The sequence below is a fragment of the Epinephelus fuscoguttatus genome, linkage group LG6 (genome assembly GCF_011397635.1).
Source record: "Epinephelus fuscoguttatus linkage group LG6, E.fuscoguttatus.final_Chr_v1".
In the NCBI taxonomy this organism is placed as follows: Eukaryota; Metazoa; Chordata; class Actinopteri; order Perciformes; family Serranidae; genus Epinephelus; species Epinephelus fuscoguttatus.
In genome coordinates, this window is record NC_064757.1 from 31,925,293 (window position 1) to 31,946,395 (window position 21,103).

The 21,103-nt window shown below is 40.6% G+C and overlaps 2 protein-coding genes across 2 annotated transcripts in view; one reads left to right on the plus strand and one right to left on the minus strand.

Annotated features, from left to right (window-relative positions):
- Positions 1–1,109: 1,109 nt before the first annotated feature.
- Positions 1,110–2,877, minus strand: cldn5a (claudin 5a). Its single transcript, XM_049579191.1, has one exon. The coding sequence runs from the start codon at positions 2,628–2,630 to the stop codon at positions 1,983–1,985; it is 648 nt and encodes a 215-aa protein (XP_049435148.1). The 5' UTR covers positions 2,631–2,877; the 3' UTR covers positions 1,110–1,982.
- Positions 2,878–4,700: 1,823 nt separating this feature from the next.
- zgc:63587 (uncharacterized protein LOC393431 homolog) overlaps positions 4,701–21,103 on the plus strand; it is a 35,994-nt gene continuing 19,591 nt past the window's right edge. Inside the window, exons 1-7 of the mRNA XM_049578243.1 lie at positions 4,701–4,830; positions 13,361–13,416; positions 13,837–13,936; positions 14,025–14,111; positions 14,565–14,688; positions 15,470–15,604; positions 15,766–15,883. Coding sequence (XP_049434200.1) covers positions 13,390–13,416; positions 13,837–13,936; positions 14,025–14,111; positions 14,565–14,688; positions 15,470–15,604; positions 15,766–15,883 — 591 coding nt within the window. The 5' untranslated portion in view covers positions 4,701–4,830; positions 13,361–13,389. The remainder of the gene's footprint in view (positions 4,831–13,360; positions 13,417–13,836; positions 13,937–14,024; positions 14,112–14,564; positions 14,689–15,469; positions 15,605–15,765; positions 15,884–21,103) is intronic.

Genomic DNA, 21,103 nt, shown 5'->3' on the forward strand with positions numbered 1-21,103 from the left:
AGTTGAGATTGTTTTGTCAAATGACTATTTCCAAGGTCAGAAAGGAACTTTGATACTTAGCTATTAGTCCAAAACATATTAAATGTCCTAAAAGTGCTGAAATCATAACAGATCTGTCTCCATTACAACCAAGCAAAGTCTATCCACTGATGGAGACTATGTGATAAGGTTGAAAGCTCTGGAAAATGATTGTGCTATATGAGAAGTTTGGTTAGATTGTTTTGTTAAACCTGATGTACCCCTAGTCACATGTATAAACTATGCAGAAGTATTTGTTGTGAATGTGGAGGATATTCTCTGGTAAATAATATAATTAACTACAGTAGAATGAAAATGATTGAATATTGATTTTATTGTTCTTGGAGGGCACAAGTCACAAACTCCCCTGACTGTAGTCAGACTTTCCAGACAGCCATATTTTCAACTTTTAAGAGGGCATATGACCTGCTAAGATTCTTAAGTAAGCCGCAAAACAAGTATGGATAAGCTTTTGTAATCCAGTCACAATGTTAAATCAGAGGACTGTTACTCATAGACTGAAATATCTTTTGTTTTTCTATTGTTGCCACACAAGTTAAACAGCCTATACTTGAAGCCTATATTTAATACCTTTATTACTGTAAATCATTCCCAGTGTATGGATAAATGTGGTGCCCATGAAGCAGCTGTGGATAAACTAATTGCTTCAAAGTGATGGTGTGTGATCTTTTGTGGTGAAGCCCATCTATCTTCGCACCGCCCTGGTGGAGGGAGATGGGGCTGTGACGACGGATGAATGGAGTGACTTGCGGGAAGACGATTCCAGCAACTTCTCCATAGCTCTAATTTGAACGCCTTTCATTGACTGAGGACGAGGAGGGGCGGGGTGGTCTGAAAGGCGGGGTAGTGGTGGTGGGGGTGGGGGTTGTGCAGTATTGTGAGTTGAACAGCAGAGCCCCACTCTAGCTGAATGGGCATTGTCATCTGGATTTCTATGGCTAACCAAAATACTTTCTCCCGCCGTGGGGGTTTATGGATTCACAGTGGGAACGGCATGCATTTTACGCACAGCCGTGGAGAGCTCTCCTGCCTCCGCACACCATCAGTTGTTTTAAGAACACACGTTAAGATTTCAGACAATATATTCAGTTTAATCTTAATAAAATGACACAATATTGCATCTTCATATACACGAATAATGAATCATTACATCAACAAAACAACAGAAAACAAAGTTTATTCCTAATGTTTGGAAAAGAAAAGACTTCCTGCAGTGACAATGATGCAAAAACGTTGCAGGTGCTCAGCCCAACCGAATAACGGACTGTAACATAAACATTTCATGTGGTGACATACAGACCCCAGGCTCTCCGGAATCTACAGGTCCAAAATTAGACTCAGACTTCAAAGTCGCCGCAGTCAACTCGTGAACTACACAAAAGCCTGCCCGAGATTTATTGAGGCTTTAACATGTGTGCACTTTTTTTTATTCGGTCTTTACTGGACATTGTTGGAGTCCTCAAACATGCCGGCGTAGTTCCACTAAAGGAAATGGGTCTTTGAATGTGTGGGAGTGCAATCATTCTCAATTACTGTACAAGTTTGTGCTGATAAAGCACATCAAGGCAAATATAAAAACTGTATATATTTGATGGCAAGAGTTCCTCTAGAAAAGAAAAACTTTCGGTTACAGCGGTAAACAAGTCAAAGTACTAATAATTTCGAAGACTTACAAAAGCAGGTACCTAACAAAGATACTCCTTTTTGTCGTGAGCTTTGTAGTTAATAGTCTTTCTTTATCTCCTGTACATACAAAAAGGATTTGTGAATTTGTGGTCCGAGCATAGTGAATGGTCAGTGTAAAAACAGCAAATGTGCTTCCATTGATTTTCAAAGTTCAGATTAAAAAAACAAAACTGCAGGTGCAAATATAAAGTCCGTCAAAAACAGTTTTTCAAAAGCTGCGGGTCAATTTTACGCACCGCCTGCTATGAGCCAGAAAGCTACACATAATTCCTCTTGTCATAGTCCCCGTTCGGCGTGGCTCTCTTTGTCGGTGCGTATTTTACCGAGTATCCAGAGTTCCCGCTGGAGGGACAGGAGCAACACAGCAGCGCTCCTCCGATCAGCAGCAGCGCTGAGGCAGCCCAGCCGATGTAGAGCGCAGCGCCGATCTCCCTCTTCTTGGATGGGGGCACCTGCGGGTTGTAAAAGTCCGATATGATGCTGTTGGCCATCCAGCAGAGAGGCACCAGCACGAACAGACCACTGATGATGTAGATGACTCCTCCGGCGTTCACCACCCGGGCTTTGACGTACTCAGCGCGGATACAGTTGGTGCACTGCGCCCCGGCGATCACAACCATGAGCCCCAGCACGCCCATCACAGAGGAGATGATGGTGAGGGCTCTGGCCGCCTGCAGGTCGTGGGTGAGGGCGAGGACGGAGTCGTGCACCTTGCACTGCATCTGGCCCGTACTCTGCACCACACACGACATCCACAAGCCGTCCCAGATTGTCTGAGCCACCACGATGTTGGCTTCGATGAAAGCCGTCACCTTCCACATGGGCAGCCCGCACGAAACCATCACCAGGAGCGAGCCAATTACGCACAGCGATAGTCCCATTATCTCCAGTCCGGCCGACACCATTTTCGCTTTTTAGGTTCAATCAAGTCTGTCTGAAAGTTTTCAGAACTCTCCCCTAATTTCTCCTCTTGAGTGCAAGGTGTATTTCAGCTCTTTATCTCTTCGATGTCGCCTCAAAGTACAGGAGCGTCAGTCGTTAGCTGCGCATCACTCGACGCATTTACTCGAAGATGTAAGAGACAGCAGCTCTCAGTCTCTTTGTTAGTGAGGGGATGTGAAAACAACTGGAATCGCAATAGCACCGGACCACGAATATCTGCGGGGTGTGGGTGTATAAACTCGAGGAGAAACTTTCCTCCAATCAGGCGTTGCCGCATCCTCAGGGGACCAATGAAAACGCAGGGAAGTTGTGAGGCTGAATAAAGCGGTCCAGAGCGCATTGTGCGTTTGAACAGTTATTTACAATGAATAGAGGGGGCAGCAGAGGGGGTGAAGGCGCACGGGGGGGTGGTTTTAAGGGTATGGAGCAGCTGAAATGCAGTGGTTGGGTGAATCACTGAACTTGTTATTGATTTTTCAGACACGGAGGCTTATGCCACTTGTCTGCGGTTTACATGTAGCCTAAAATGGCCATTTCACACCCATTCTGAATGCGCGAGGCTCCTAATTGGCTGTCTTATAATGCCAGAAAAGAAGAAGGAAAATAACAGATTTAGTGTAGAATAGTTATAAACACATTCACTTTAATTTGAAGTAGTACTTACAGCATTACTCCATGGTATTTAATAAGTCATCACGATCCTCTGCCTTTCTCTTTCCTTTCCCGTTTCTATTGAAATATGTAAAACGTTTTGAAGCGCACTTTGATTGGAACAATTTATCATCACGCAGTAAATTCAGGAAATCTTTTAGATTATCCAAAATAATCGTTGTCAGTCAGACTGCTTTTGACTTTTATGTTGATTTCAACTTATGGATTGATAATTGCTGTCGATCTGATTATTATTATCGTTATTATTATTATTAATATTGTCATAATTATTATTATCATTATTAGACTATTAGTAGTAGTAGTAGTAGAAGTGTGTTGATATTATTATTAGTAGGCTATTATCATTGTGTATTATTTAAAATGTATCCTATTTCTAACATGTTCTTATGTAGCCTGTGGTTTTTTGTTTGTTTGTTTGTTTGTTTTTATGTTTCTATTCTTTGGATTGGGTGGAAGGTTATGCACCACCCACAGTAAAGAATAATTTATGAAATGTGGGCCAATGGCTTGTCAGTTCCCTTATTTGTAAGGCATACAATACATTTGTTCAAATTTACATCCTGTCAAGTGCCCTTTATGTTTTTTTTAATAGAGGCCTATTTATTTATTTATTTTAGATAAAGTTCACACAGCCTTTAAGTTTACTCCAGGACATGCTTTTTATGTGATATATTTGGGACTGGAAGAAGTTTTTATTCATAGACACTATCACGATGTAAAAGTACTTTGCTTAAAGTAAAAAAAATCTTGCATTAAAATAGTTATTAAATTTTTACATTCTAATTATAATTTATTTAAAATGCTTTATAAACTATTTTGTGGCTTTATACCCACCTACATTCTATTAAAAAAAAACATTTTAAAAACTCATTAGGCTATAGGCTGTGCTTTGTAAACAAAATCTTAATTTATTAAGTAATGAGAGACTGTTAAATAAATGTAGTAGAATAAACATTATCCTCTGAAAGTCGTACAGCAGAATAAAAGGGTGTAAAATGGAAATATGTAAATATCAGGGCCCAAAAAGTGCCTATTTAAATGGTTAATGAACACATTTTTATCATAATTTTTTAGTGTATTTAGAATTTGGCCTATAATCAATAAAATGTGGAGTTGTGGCAGCTGGAGTTTGTTTAAAATGACAAGTTATAGTTTATGAAATAGTTAAACAGTAAGCTTACATTAAACATTTTCCATGATATTATGAGGCAACAGGGAGAGAAAGCCGTTACTGAGCGAATCGTTAAAGAAACTGTAATACTTTGGCAGCCATGTTGGATCTAAAAAGAAATTACGTCTCACAGGTCAGCTGTCCCTACAGTTGATCCGTAATGGCGTCAGTGGCGCAGAAGGACAGCCGTTGCTCATGAAAAGCTTCAGGGACGAGGGCGGACTCAAGAGGACGGTTTCCGGGTTTCCCTTCCTGGGCTGGGACAGCGGCAAGAGGCAAGAAGCTCCTGTTGATTAATAATAATTACCAATTACGCGCAGGTAAGAAGCTGCTCAATGGTTTGTTGTCCTTTTTTTGTTTTTTGTAAACTTTTTGAATGAGACGGAGCAGGGGGAAGAAGACGGCGGAGAGTTAGTTGAAGCCTTGCTGGCAACATGACACCATCCGCGGTAACAACTGTTGCTTGCTAAAGTTTGGCATGTAACGTTAACAAAGTTTCAGAGCTGCTTTACCCTTATATTCGGTTCATTAAACGAGTTTTGAAGAGGCAAAGGTATATAACTGCGTATATACAAACTATAATGTCGTTGTGTCAGTTGATGTTTGGTAAACTCAGTCAGTGTCTGTCAGACTGGGTGTGGTGGACATCAACTGTTAAAGAGGCCTTCACACACGTTTCAATCTCCACTATCCACTGACTGAAGCATTGATTTATATTCTCCCCAATTAGTTGATACAAATGTCCAAGTAAATATTTCCTCCTCTTCAGATTTTCAGAACAACAATGCGAGCCCAGTGCTTTTTTTAGTGCTTTTGAACTCATTTATTGTCCCATTGTCCCAATTCATTCTTGATAACTGCAGGAAAACTCTACACTTCAGTTGGCTTACATTATCCGAAATCAGCACCATATAAAATCTGCATCTGACGTGCCATTCACAGCATTGACTTCCACAAATTTCCCGTAAATACGTCTTGTATAACATTCCTGAACTCTGAAATCCCTCTCTAACATCCGATTAATTCTTGACCTTTGATTGTAGAGGCGCATTTTCGCTAAATAAATTAAATGTTTAGACAACTTCACAATAACAGTGGGAAACAATAACACAGTCTCATTATGTGTCTGTCTAAGATGTGGCGGAGGGCCACTATTGAAGAATTATCATCCATCTTTGCTTGTGTGTTTGGCCCAGTGAAAACATGCATATTTCACTTCCTTTCTTGCTGAGTGGTGAACACTATGGGCATGATGGCAGACTGTGTGAGCTGTAATCTCAGGCTGGCAGCTGCTTTTTACTTCAGAAACAACATAGCTTTTTACCCAGCTGGCCACAGATCAGTGTGCTATCAGTGGGGCATCTCTTAGTACTGAGAGACGAATCAGGCCTCTGATCCAGCACCTTCACCGCTCCCTGACCTTTCCCCTTCCTGAGACCTTCTCTCACAAACATTGGCCGGCACACAGGAGCGTCAGGGAAAGCATCTGTCTGACACTATAAACTACAAGGGGATGTTTCCTCCCATCTTGCACTGTGGTGTGAATGGAAAAACAAAACTTGATTCGCACTGACAGACCCAAGTGGACCTGGGCTATTGTGTCAGCGGTTTGAATGATGGTGTTTCACAGCAAGATACCTTTGTTCACAGACTGTGTGCGAAAAGCTAGGTGAACAAATTAACTTTGATCTCTATAAGCACCATATTTATTGTGATAACATTGTTATATCTTAGTCAAATTGACTTATATTTTATTTTCACACCCAGTGTGTCACCAAATGTAGGTGTAATGAGGCTGTGATGACCTCAGTTTAGGGCTCCTTCGTAATTTAATAATCTGTCATGACAAAATATGTTGGGAAATTGTTCTTTTTTCCTGGAAATTCAACTGACAAACCATTTCTAGATAAAATAACTGGACACAGGAGTGTCTGTGAATACAACAAATTTAAAAGATAGATCAAGGTACATCATCGCATTGATTGAAAAAATCTGTAAATGCAAAATTGCTGTAAAGCAGTCCATCTTATTTTGCTCAGTGTTTGTTAAGAGATATTAAAGGAATTTCTACCAAGGTTTTAATTGTATGGCAAAGTCTCTTCCTGTGGACAAATTTCTGACTCAAATTATTGCTTTATTGCCCAACCCTGTTATTGCAGTTATTTTTTAGATCAGTTGTTTCGTGTGATACATTAACACAGAAATGTCCATAGAAATTTACCTGAGCACAAAGGTGACATCTTAAAGTACATTGTTTTTGTGTGACCAACAGCCCAAAAACCAAGAATATTAATGTTACCATGATGAGCAGTCTTATATAAATACAAACTATGAATTGTTGGCGTTTAATCCTCTATTGATTGATGGCTTTTTCTGGATAATGTACGAGAAGTTAATATAAATCATAATCATTTAGGAATTTTGTTGCAATTTGAGACTTGCTTCTAAATATGTCATTTATTCATTAGCTAATTTGTAATATTCTTACATTCAAATGCCCATTTACCAAACAATATTACACAGATACAATGGCATGGTAATTAAAAAGATTATATGACCTGGACCTTTTAAGGGAAACGACACCCATTTTAAAAATTCATACATGTTATTCCTATGGTCTAAAACACTTCAAAAATATTAGTAAACATGACCAACTCTCCCAAATCCAAAAACTGAAGCACTAAAACTCAAATTTGTGATGTCATCTCATGTTAAGTTTGGAGCTGTTCCATACTGTAGACAATGAATTATGAAAGGTTTTATAGATGACACTGAGAGCCTGTTTATACTTGGTATTAACATGCGGAAAGCGCTAAATAAAAGTGTAAACGACCTCCAAGACACATAATGATCCCGTCACTCAAACCCCATGCTGAGGATGCATTTGACCACATATCTGTTCTAATGTAAATGCTAATGCGTCCTGATCCGTTCCCCGACAAGCATGTAACAGGAAAATACGCCATGAGTGCAGGACGTGGTGGTTGTTTTGGTGACGGTGCTCTATAACTTGCCTGTTTTATGACAAGTTGAATGAAGTGTTGCATGACTGCATCGTTTTGCCCTGTGGGAGGAGACGTGTTGGATTGTGCTGACAGTGATATCTCCAGCTGTACCGACAACTGCTAACATGACTAGCAAACATAGCAAGGCTGCAGACGTAATAACTGTGCGTGAGGCCCTTTGCCCTTCTAGTGTAAGTGACGTAGGCAGTAAGGAAATCTGAACACAAATGGTCAGCTGGAGATTAATGATATGGCGATGTGTCTCGGCTGTCCACTTGTGTGCAGATCACCGAAATGTATTTAAATACCAGGTGCAAACAGGCTGTGAGAGCACCCAGGGGAATGATCTGAGGGTCCCAAAATCAGGCTCCCATTCATTGTCTGTGGAGCAGCTCCAGACTTCATACTTGGTGACATCCCAACTTGGAGACTTGCTTCTCTGGTTTCTGGCTTTCTGACAGAGAGTAATCTCATGTTCACAAATACTGATTGAACTTTCCAATGCCATGGAAATAACAAATTGGAATTTTTAATTTTCACAATTTTAAGTTTCACAATTAATCTTCACATTTTAAGTTTCACAATTAATCATCAATGTTCAGGTTGTTTTTTCCCATTCAAACATCATTGTACTGTTGAGCAGCTGTGTAAGTAGCACAGTGTTAGGATAACATTTTGTAGCTGTATGACTCCCACTTGTGTTAAGTCATTTCCTCTCCTGTCCCCATCATAATAAAAGGTCCATCCTGTGCTTTAAACTCTGTGTGTATGTTATGAACAGGCCTGCTGGTTTCCTCATAGTTGAAAGGCTTTTTCATTCCGCTTATTGTGGCTTTTTTGTCCTCTCTCTGGGCTCATAGTATAACATGTTTCTAAAACCACAGCTTAAAACCAGTATCATATCTGTATTACTGTTGCCCACCATACTTAATTACAGCCAAGCCCCCCCCCCTCACCCCCGCCCCTGTTTATGTGTGTTGTGTGTGTCTTAACATGTGCCAAACATCACTTTATTTTGCTCAGTAGCTCTGGGGTCCCTGTTGCTGTGATCAGTTGCCAGTAAATTACCATTTTTGTTGTTGTGCCACTGAGTTCACTAAATCTCCACGGTGTGAAATTATTGTTTCAGTGTCTCAAATAAGAGGAGAAAGACTTAAATCCAAGGAGAGCGGGTGTGCGGTCCCTTGACACTGCCTGTCAGGAAGGTGAATAGTTCTACCAGCACTGCTGGCCCTTCATGGCTTCACTCCAACCAATAAATCAACTGTAAATGCATTACATGCCAAGAACTTTGGCTCTTCTAAGGTGGCATTTTTCCGTTTTGGCCCAAACTGTTTAATCTCTCTCACGTCTGGCACGTTAATAGCTGTGTGTATGTGCTTGTAAGCAGCTCAGCAGCCCAACCGATTAAATGGCCATTATTAAGAGAGTATTATTGAAGTGTGCCTCCTGCCTGTCTGTCCTGTAGCGTTGTCTTTGTGATATTACAACTGCGATATTAGAACGGTTTAATTAATCTGCTGCCGGACTAATGCTGGTTCCCACAGAGCCTGTCGATGAATAACACTTGGTTGTGTGTGTGTGTGTGTGTGTGTGTGTGTGTGTGTGTGTGTGTGTGTGTGTGTGTGATACACGTAGAGACGCCTGTGTGGGCTGCTACATTAAATTAGATATTCATTAACAAAGAAAGCACATTTATTATCATCATTGTTGTGTTTCTATGGCTGAAACTAATGATTAAGCCATGAAGGTGTTGTAGCTCTAGGGAGGGTCAGTCCATCACTTTGCTCCAAGCCTGACTTGTTCGTTGGTGCCACGAGGTTGACCATTTTGTATTTTTAATGAACATAGTAGGATAGATTGATATGTAATTTGATACAGATATCCACGCTGCCAAAAGATGAATCTTAATGACTTTGGTAATCTCGTGACTTTTCCTCTCACGCCATCAGCAGATCAAAGCTTTATCCTGTCACGTATCTTAACACCTACTAAGTGGACTGGCACATATTTTGTACTGAGATTCAGGTTCCCCAGAGGATATATCTTAATGTCTTTGGTGATCTCTTGAGTTTTATTCCAGTGACACCATTAGGTTGATATTTGGGGTTTTAAGAGAAATGTTTCAACAACGAGACTTTTATATGGACGACTGCCATTGTTACACACATTCGCGTTCCCCACAGGATGAATTTATTTAACTTAAATAACACGAACAATTATGATACTCATTTTATTGTCGCAGAAGACTAGGAAATCCAGCAAATATTAGCCTAACATTTCAAAAGCTAGAACCTACAGAAGCACATTACATTCACAAACAAAACTAGACACCTTATCTTGTAATTACATAAAAAGATCTCCCAATTACAAGAAAAGATCTGGTGAAAAAAAATTAGATATGCATGAATTTGTAACCATGAAACATAATGTAAGGGTTTAACTACTCCTGCAGGAAGAGGCCAACTTCCAGAAGGTGAGAGTGGGCTTTCCGCCCAACGTTTTGAGATGCCAGCGCATTGTTGACACACTAATATTAATGAAATCCACATTAAGTAACATTAGTATTTCATATTGTCTCGTAACAACAAGGAAATAAAACACAGCTAAAATGTGATAATTCATTATAGCCACTAATAATAAACAAGATCCTGATCTTTTAATTACAAGATCCTGATTTCATAATTGTGAGATCTTTTCTTGTAATTATGAGAAAGTAAGTCATAATTACAAGATAATTAATATTTTTTTTGTGAATGCAATTTGTTTGCTTAAGAAACCAGAAAATCTTTGCTTTAAAAATGAAAATTATAAGTTAATCAGCTAATCGCTTAAATACTATTTAACGGTTTCCTTAACATTTATGTTCGGTGCTCATTCTTAATGCAAGTGCTTTTTCCCCCCTGTTCTGGTTTTTAATTTCCATAGCCTGTCCTTTGTCTTGACTAGGTTAACCTTTTGACCTCTATGGCCCAACCTGGCACCCCTCCACCCTATACTATCGGTGTCTCCCCTTTCTGTCCTGACATGTAGTTGGACCTGAGTGTGATCAGGGGTGAGGCACGTGTTCTCCCTCCTCCCCATAGCTGAGCTGCCCTGTATAGGAAAGGCTTCAGGAACCAAAAGGATAAACAGCTATTGTTCTCCCTGCAGGCCCGATGAAACCACCCTGTCAGTATGAGAGATCTCTGCCCAGTTTCATGTAGATACAGAGGGCCCCCTGACTACCATCTAATAGATTTAACAGTGTGAAATGGTTACCCAAGTGTCCGCAGCTGTGTGTTTGTCGCATGCCAATGGAGAAAGGTCAACCCAGGTTCCCATGCCACCTATTTACCCTCCCCTCCAACTACAATTACATAACCTGAGTGCATCTCCGTTTGGCAGCGCACGGCAGCCTGCCTCTTTCTTATGCTTATCACACTCCACCTGTCAAGGGCCAGTGTGTTGGTGATAAAATGGAGCCTGTTCTTCCTGCTCAGTCATTATGTAGCTAATTTATCAAGCGAGATTGTTGCTCTGTCGTCTGCTCAGGGTCATAGAATGGGGCAGGAGCAACCGGTATATAAGACAGTTTAATGGGAGTCTGGGAACACACTTGTTGCCCAGAGCTCTTAATCTCTGCTCCTTCCATGTGATAGTGTAAAAGAACAGTGTAACCGTCAGCCTGATTGAACGTGTCAGTGTAGACTCAATGTGCAGAGTTGTGTTTTGTGATTTCTGCTTGAGAAAAATTAGCCACTTGAAGATAATACTGATGATGATGGTTTGTGATATAAAGATAAGGTCTTCAGTGCCTGTTCTTATAGAGTGCTCTAGGGACGCTGTTTTTCTGTAGTATGTTAGCGTTGCTCTGTTTTCCTTGTCAAAAAGACAAACCATGAAAAACAAACCTTTATGGTAGTTAAATGTTTTGTTGAGCAGGATAATCTTCACAAATGAACACCACTGTTATGATTTTTGAAGCGTAAATGCAATCACCAGAAGTAAAAAGCTAACATTAGGCTATAAACTAACTACACAATGGTCACGTGACTTTAACATCACCACCACAACGAAGCTGTAAAGCCAGATCAACATGATGATGTTCTGTAGTCTCATTTAGCCACTTGGTAGCAACTGCCTTTTTTAAGACACATAAAAGCTTCAAATCCCACGTGTTGGGTATTTATTGACGTATCTTATGTTGTAGATGAAAAAATGAAAGTCTCTTAAGCTTGTTTTAACCACAGACCTTATTTCAGGCATCTAACCAAAACCCATTAACTTTAAGATAAGGGAACCAGGAGTGCAAAAATGTTTCCCGGTTTTAGGACTCATTCCTGGAGCACTTTCATACTCTGATTGCTATATAATGACTATAGATGCCTTGTAAAGTCTAATTTAAAGGGTAACGTCTGTATTTTTCAACCTGGCCCCTATTTTTTAATGTTTTTATGTCTAACTAACTAATGGAAACAACATTTATAAAACTGGTCTATTATTGAACAAAACAGGCTGCAATGTAGTGTTTAAATTGTGTGGTCAGTTCTGTCAACTAGAAGTGATTTTTTTTTTTTTTTTTTTTTTTGTGCCACTTACAGGCTCAAATTGTTATTCTTAGCATCTGACAACATTATGGAAAGGATCCCTACAGAGATAGACCCTTTTTGTTAATGTGTAGGATCCTTTTTGTTTAACCAGAAGCAGCACAGAAATTGCTATTGCCAAACCCATTACACTCCATTTGAATTAACTGTAATTTTATTACCGTAAAACACACCTCATTCAGTGTCGACATGAACAACATAAAACTCACAAAAACATCTTGGCTTGTCTTTTTACTATTTTAGCAATCACTAACACTGGTTTGGTTGAGAATAACCCTTAATTCACCCACTTAGATGTGAAAATATACTGGCTATATAAATTATGCTGTGTACATTTAAATGGAGTCTTTTAGGTTTCCTGATAGTGATTTCGGGCTGTTTCTGGATATCAAAAGTGATCATATTGCAACAAAAAGGTCTGACTTTTGGAAGGAGTCTTTCCCTAATGTCATTTAACACTCAAAATAATAATCTGAGTCTCTTAGTGGCAAAAACAAGAACGGTGCACAAATGCTCCGAGTGGTTACATTGCAGCCTATTTTTGCCACTGCCTGCTGCAGCACTCTCACCCAATACAGGAGCAATATACAATATTATTATTTCCAGTAGTCACTTAAACACAAAATATGGGAAAATAGGGTCTAGGTTAAGGTGGGCAACACAACGATTTATACCAAGAGATTTGCCATAGCAATCTTACAGTTTTCAGCAACAGATTCAAACTAAATCCCTATGGTAGCTTTAAAAAAAGAAGTTTTGGCTAAGAAATGCTGCAAACAATTGTCAGACTGACTGCGAAAACATTTGTGTAGCTAACACTGTAAATTATGCTTCCAGGAGAGTGTGTGGGCCACAGCAACCAATTTAAGAATCAAACAGACTAAACAGAGGAAGAAAAGCTTATCCCGCTTTATGTGTGTGTGTGTTTGAAAGCAACATTGGTTGGTTGCACAAAAGAATTAGCATTATTAATAACTTTGCACATCATTCTCTGTGAAAAAAAAGTTGCAACCATAGCTTGACCTTATGGTAGCTTGCGGTTTCCTCTGACATGCTATATAATCGTTACGTAATGAAATACTATCGTAAGAATTACATTTTACGTTTCTTTTTTTTTCTTGAGAGGAAAATCTTGACTAAATTCATGAGAAAGATTTAAATCAATAACGTCTGTTTGGGGGGGGGGGGTTGTTACTCTGAACTGTTTTTAAGGTGATCAGATCACATTCATATCTGTTATTTTTTTCCACCAACAGGCTCATCAGGCATCCAGTAAACTGCAGCGATGTCTCAGTCTGGAGAGAAAGGGAAGGTGAGTCATAGGCAGAAATTTCACCAGATTACAGTTTATAAACTGAACTATGACAAATCATCAGAGTATTTAGGAGGGGTTCCTAAGAAGGCAGTGGTGATTAAGACTCATGGTACTTGTAATCTCATGCACACATGCTTGCACAGGCATCCAGAGAGGATATCCTGTATAAATGTTTAAGTGTTTCATGGGTAGGCTTTATTGCCCAGTGGAATTTCTCAATGATATGCATCATCATCAATCTCACTCTCATATACTCACTTGCACCTTTACACACCTCATAAAATGATGAAAAAATGTCAGAGAGTGAAAGGAATGTGTAGTAAAACATAGGAAATCACGTAACACTAAAAATACATAATTATTGTCCCATTATTTGCTGTTTCTGACCCTCATTTTGTGTCTTTTTGTGCTCTGCAGTTCCCAGATGCAGCAGGTTATGTAGGGTTCGCCAACCTCCCAAACCAAGTGCACCGGAAGTCAGTGAAAAAGGGGTTTGAATTTACCCTAATGGTTGTAGGTGAGTGATCCCTTTTATATTTTTATGTAGACTATATTATTTCTTCAGAGAATAGAAATTTATTTTCCCATTCATCTTTGTTTTTCAGGGGAGTCTGGCTTAGGCAAATCCACACTTATAAACAGCCTGTTTCTCACTGATCTCTACCCTGAACGCTACATCCCTGGTGCTGCAGGTATACTCCCCAGGACACACACACACACACACACACACACATACACAAATATGCACACTGTAATAATAGAGCAATGTCTGCTGCAATGTCTCCAGCAGTGCATTATTTCAAGAGGAATGTTGGGAATGCCTTAGTCTCAAAATATGACCCTTCCTTCCCTTTCTTATGACTTGACTTAGATTAGGACTTGTTCTGGCTTGAAAACAATTATCCAGACCCTCCCTGGTCTGTTTGTGCGGATAACAAAAAGTGTAGCTCTTTTAAATGACAAAACCCATAATTACATTTTTTAAGGTACATCCACCTTCTTGAAGCCTGTGGTTGTTGCAGCTCAGCGCTTTGCATAAGCACTTAGCTCGGGCAGGATTTTTTGTTATTAATGTTCCTCTTGGGTACTGTGGTGTCTCCTCTTTTATACCACCCATGAATTATTCTTGTACTTCCGCTCCACAGAGAAAATTGAGAGGACTGTGCAGATTGAGGCTTCGACTGTGGAGATCGAGGAGAGAGGAGTAAAGCTGCGTCTCACCGTGGTCGACACCCCTGGATACGGCGATGCCATCAACAGCCAAGACTGGTGTGGTTATGTGTCCTGGAGGAGTAGAGAGTGATAACAACTTGGGACATGTTTCCTGTCCAGCATGCTCTCTTATCCTTTCCTCCTGTCCTCACAACTCCCTTTCTCAAGTTTCATCTCAAACTCCCTATTTCCTACCTCTCCTCCCTCTGCATTCCCAATGTGTACATGTCCTTCAACTGTGTAATTGTGTGTGTGTGTGTGTGTGTGTGTGTGTGTGTGTGTGTGTGTGTGTGTGTTTGTTTGCTTGCCTGTGTGGCAGTGGTGTCAATGTAGCCCCTGTCCATGATCTGTTTCCTGTTGATTGTCCTGGTATAACTGTATCTCCACACTCCTTGTCCCACATACTCTCATTGCAGAAGATACAACTGCAAAGATGAAATGACAGAAGAATTTTCCCTTTGCGTTCTCTGTGCAGGATGTGTCTGTTATTACCTTCTTAATAATTACACAATTAATGCTTAAAAGTAAATAAGTCAAGCTTTGGCTTTTGTGATTCAGAAATGCACACACAGTGCATTATAGACTCTTTAACTGGACAGAGATCAGTTAAGTCGGGTGCTGTTGTAGGGTTTTAACATATTTAAGTGGTGTTTTTGCTGCAAAAAATTGCCTAGAAGATCATGGAATGCACACAGCTAATCAGTCATAAACATAATTCTTCAAAATGATGTGTTGAATGCCTTTTGCAGTTTTGATGTTCAAATAGTGTTTACATGGTTATTTGGTGTGATTAAGGAGACTTGTGTCTGTTTCTATGCCTGTTTTCCTCTGATGTCAGCTTCAAGACCATCATCCAGTACATTGACAATCAGTTTGAGAGATACCTCCATGATGAGAGTGGGCTTAACCGAAGACACATAGTGGACAACAGGGTTCACTGCTGCTTCTATTTCATATCTCCATTTGGACACGGGTAAACAAACAAACAAACCCTTGTACAGACACCAATAGTCATTATATTGCCTTATTTGGGTGTCACCTTTGATTTCTGAGCTGTCCACTCCTCTTTGTTTGCTCTTCTCTGTTTTCCACTGTGTGCTTATTGTTCTTTTTTATAATCTTTTTCTTTGCTAGTCTGAAGCCTCTGGATGTGGAATTCATGAAAGCCATCCACAGCAAAGTCAACATAGTCCCAGTCATTGCCAAGGCCGACACGCTGACGCTGAGGGAGAGGGATCGCCTGAAGAGGAGGGTGGGTTTGATGTACACACACACACACACACACACACACACACATACTTTTCATCTGTAGTTGTCCATTGTTTCTATATGCAGCATCGACTGAATCACCACGATGTCACACTTCCAGGTAGACCACTGCCGATTTTTTTCAGTTGCAGGGATTTGTGAAATCGGCAAATTTGTTTGTTTCTGTCGTAATTTTTAGCTGATTTTTTTTTTTTTTTTTTTTTTTAGGTGGGCCTTTTTTTCGGTGGCTAAAAACCTACCAACTGAGGCAATGTTAGCTCAGTGCTGTTCATTGTATTTGCATAACGCTGGGGTTTCTACCCGGAAGTTGTTGTAAACAAACACTGTGATTCAGTTTATATGTAATCATCTTCCCCCTAGATTTAATTCTTGGCACAAGCTGGAATGCCTAAGGGCTTGTTGCCAGGATGTTGGGGACTTCTGTGGTGTGTTATTTGTTTGTTTTTGTCCCATGGTTTAGCCATTAGAAAGTGGATCATTGAATAATGCACTAATAATAGTAAAATTACTTATCCATCCTCATTGGCAGCCTGGTATGTCCGACATCCGTGTGCTCCTTGTGAGAAAGCACACGTGTACTTCCCCGTTTAATTGCAGTGATTTACGAGTTACATTTAGTGATCTTGATGATACTGCCAGATTGTTTAAAACGAAAGGAAGGGGCGACGTAAGAGAGGAAACATAAGGAGGGGCATATATAGGAACAGAGTGTTGTATATAATATGGGGGCAGCACATTTCATCCCGTCACAACCCATCCTAGATACTTCCCGTTGGAAGTGACCCAAGTGTCTGCCTGCCTGCACGCTCCTCAGCTTCCTGCTGTCCAGAGGGGAAAAGACACAGTAGTGCAATACAACACACATACACATCACTGCAACGTGTTCAGCTGATATCCTCTCCTCTCCTCTCCTCTCCTCTCCTCTCCTCTCCTCTCCGACACATGATTACTGCATCAGTATTCCGTCATTATTTGTTTGTAGCAGCAAGTAAAAAATACAGAAAACTGAATTTTTCCTTTGTTTTCTATCATTATAAGTGGAATATCTTTGGGTTTTGGATGTTGCTAAGGCAGTCCATGGACTCAGGGTACTGGTGGTGGGCATTAATTTTCTTCTGTTGCTTACATTATATAGGCAGACGACAATGACTGTATTAGATTGACTATAAAGATCACATCTCCACTTCCTCCCACTGTACAAAAATGAACCCAAAATGTCCCGGATATGGCCGCTGCCATCTTTCAAGAGCCAGAGTCTCCACAGTTTTGAGTTCCCACCTATACACCTTATATGCCTTTTTATTATAGGCGACTCCCACTGCCTCCCACCCACCCTTTTAACCAATTGGCATGAACACAAACACACACCCTCATACCCACACACGCACACTTGACCTCATGCCAAATTTCAGCCTCCTAGGGCAAAAACTATGCTGAAGGGTGGGGAAATTTTTGTTGACTGACCGACTGACTAACTGACAGAGTGACCTACAGAGCTGCTGGTTGCAGCTAATAAAAATACCCCTTTAGAAAAAAATACAGGCATTGAATAGGTTGTTGTTGCAAATTACTTTTTTCATTACTGTTTTTAATTGGGAGTCAGGCTGTCTCCCCACTTGCCTGCTCATGTCTAGACCTCCCTCCTGCCTCTCATTCAGGTTTCGGAGCCGGTGGTCTGGCAGGGTGTCAGGCTGACCGGAGTCCAGCTCCGCTCTGTTCACTTCAGCAGCAAGTCTGCTTTGTTTGAGACTCCCACAGCCAGATTGCTTGAAAGTGCTGAGGCAGCATCTTAGAGAGACAGGGTCACAGTTTTCGGACATACACAGTCTTTCTTTCTGTTCTCCATGTGCTTCGTTGAGACAATACAAGAACTCAGGAACTCCACTTATTCTATGTTTTTGCGAGCAAGTTGTTCCAGCATCAGAGGTGAAATTCATCCACAGCTTTGTCCTTAAAGAACCAGCCAGTTGAATTGTGCTCCGCAGAGTTGTTTTGTGCTTTGACCTTCCTCAAACCCTCTGAGTGTTCCTCTGGCACATATGAACAAAACCGAACTTCCTGCCACCACAGACCCCCACCCCAATCTACAGAAAATCCACAAGCTTGTTGGCTCTCTGATCCAGCTGGCACCAGTAGGTTAACTGACTTTATTACAGCTATAGACATACCTCTTGTTTAATTATGTTCATCTTATGCTTTTCAAAATCACTGTTAGACATCATACACTGTAAAAACATAGCCAATGCCAGCGGAGCAGGAAACGATAAAAAAAGGGCAGTGGAAATAGTGTAACATTATCAGTCTGATCTGACATCTTTACTGCTGAACTGTCCACAGCACTATCTGTCACATGCTATGTTTGTTCACATACTCCACTAAGTGTTGCCTTAACAGACATTTCCCGTTGTACACTGAGGAGCTGCTGAGATCAGCAAAATGGACAAACTCATGAGCATAGGCACGTCAGCACACACGCACATTCAAATTCATACATTTTCCAGTTTAAGGAATGAAGAAAACATGTTTATTTGTTATCTACATTATACATAGGTATGTCTTTTGTACTGGTGAGTCACAAAAAAAGTTTTGGTTTAGTTGGACTGTATCTGCTGATGTTGAGTTCCCAAACAAGCCATTATTGTCAGGAAATACAGAGGCTTAATTGAGCTATCTGCTCCACATTTAGAAATGTTCCCCAAAGAGAATATCTTATCTCTTGTTTGGTTACATTTTGGGCACACACAACTTTTATCTTCATCTCAGTTTGTAAAAATGAGTACGCTGCATCGGTGCTTCTGTCCAGTCCAGTTATGTGGGCAACGCAAAGTTTCCATCAACTTATCTCAAATCTACACAGAAGCCCTTATTTTATCCAACAGAACTGGGTGTATATACACCGATCAGCCTAAACATTAAAACCACTGACAGATGAATTGAATAACATTGGCCATCGTGTTACAGTGCAGTGTTCTGCTGGGAAACCCTGGGTTCTGGCATTCATGTGGATGCCATACGACGCACTCCACCTACCCAAACAGACCAAGTACACCCCCTCATGGAAATGGTACTCTCTGAAACCTGGCCTCCAAATTGCCCAGATCCCAATCTGATTGAGCATCCATGGGACGTGCCAGTACCCCAGAGTTAGCTTCCTTGGATGAGACTTGACTCTAACCCGTTGAGGAATGGACACAGGACCTCTGGGGGTGTCCTGTGGTGTCTGGGTGGCTGGGCGTTGGCAGTACATCGTTTGAGTCCTGTGGGTTGTGATGTGGGTTACCAACACGTCCCATTAATGCTTGCTCAGATTGGGATCTGGGCAATTTGGAGGCGAGGTTGACGCCTTAATCTCTTTGTCATGTTCCTTTGGCCATTCCTGAGCAGTTTTTGCAGAGTGGCATGGTGCATTGTCCTCCTGGGAGGCCACTGCCATTGTGGAGTGCAGTTGCCAACTTGCCATGAGGGGGGGTACTTGGTCTGCAACGGTATTTGGGTGGGTGGAGTGTATTAGGTGGCATCCATATACGCCAGGACCCAAGGTTTCCTAGCAGAACATTGTATAGTAATGAGATGATCAGTGTTATTGACGTCACCTGTCATTGGTTTCAATGTTGTGGCTGATTCGCGTAAATGTGTTTGATTATTACGATTATTCCTGGCTTTTGAAAACTTACTTTGTTGGAAAGTGATCAAAAGACACTTTTTTTTTAATGCAGCTAAAATCCTGCTGGAGAAACCTTAATATTTCACAATGACTATCCTTAAACAGATTTCCGGATGTTCTGTTACATGCAGACATGTAAAACAAATGCCAGATACCAACCAAATACCATATTGAGATTTGAGAAGTCTATATAACATTTAACAGTACACATTTAAACCCATGTCCTTTTTAGGGGGCAGTGGGACTTGCTTCTTCTCATTATCAACCACTTTCCACACTTTAGTAAGTAGGAAAATCCCAGAGGAAGCCAGTAGAGCAGGATGTTAATGCTCAGAGCAGGGCATATAAACTGAGGAGGAGTTTGGGGAAGAAATTATTGACACCCAGCACCCATTTTGGATTAGAAGTGACACGTAAACTAGGTTTCTGATGTTTTAACTACTTAACTAAGATTCAAGAAAGGGTAAACAGAGATTATTTTTCTTGCAGTACACACGCACAAGCCCACACACTATGTATAACTATTTCAAAGCATGCACAGTACCTTTTACATTACATTTCTCACGAATTAATTTAATTATATAATGTAAAAGTACTGTAGTGTAATGCATGATTTGTTGAAAAGATTGACCTGAAGTCCACTACAAGGGACTTGAGATGTTTCTTACATCCCAGTTACTTAAATTATGTTAAAAAAAAATCTAAACTTCCAAACATTTTTCCTTTTGGGTCTCAGGAAGACATCACAAAATGTTTTTATAACAACACTTAATATGTTTTAAATGATTTTAGGGTTTTACAGAAAAAATCAGGGGACATCTTATTATTCACTAATTTTAGACAATAGTGCCTATCAAATATGTAGTGTTAGATTTCCTGCCTTTACTGATTTATCCCAGTGTAGTCCGGTTTCTTGTGTGCATGTAAATGTAGTCATTGTAAATTGTAAGCATTACAGTAATGATCATTCATCTCTTTAAGTGTCTCTCAGCAGAACAAATGTATCTGACTCAAGTATTTGTTTGGTTCGATCAGATTAGTTGAAGTGGCTCTTAGGTATACGTGCCTGAGTCCCTCTATACAGTCCAGTACAGTGTGGCGTGGCACCCTGCCTTCCTTTGAGGTCAGAGTGCCAGCAGCCAAGAACCTGCCACAAAGCCGGGTGCTGGAGGATGATTGATAACCCCCAGCGTTTCTCCCACAGTATTTATTAGTTTGTTTTTTTGCGGGGCACTTTCTCACCGTTTGGAGCCATTTGTCTCTCAGTAAATGGGAACCCCCACCACCACCACCACCACCACCACCACCACCACCTCTCAACTCTCGTCCAATCCTCTCTCCTATTATTGGGGGGAAACAGCTTGTACAGAACAATATAAGTTTCCTGCAATGTGTTGAGACTGTTCCACTGACAAGACACAACCTGCTGCCCTGCGTAGTTCAGGCTCACGGACAAAGTTATCAAACCTTCCGTCATTCAGCTTTCATCCCTTTATTTCAGCTTGCCTCTCACCCAGTCCTTCCTCTCCTGGCAGTGCG

Bases quoted from the DNA above. Each gene is read 5' to 3' on its own strand.
- cldn5a (XM_049579191.1), bottom strand. From the start codon at position 2,630: ATGGTGTCGGCCGGACTGGAGATAATGGGACTATCGCTGTGCGTAATT.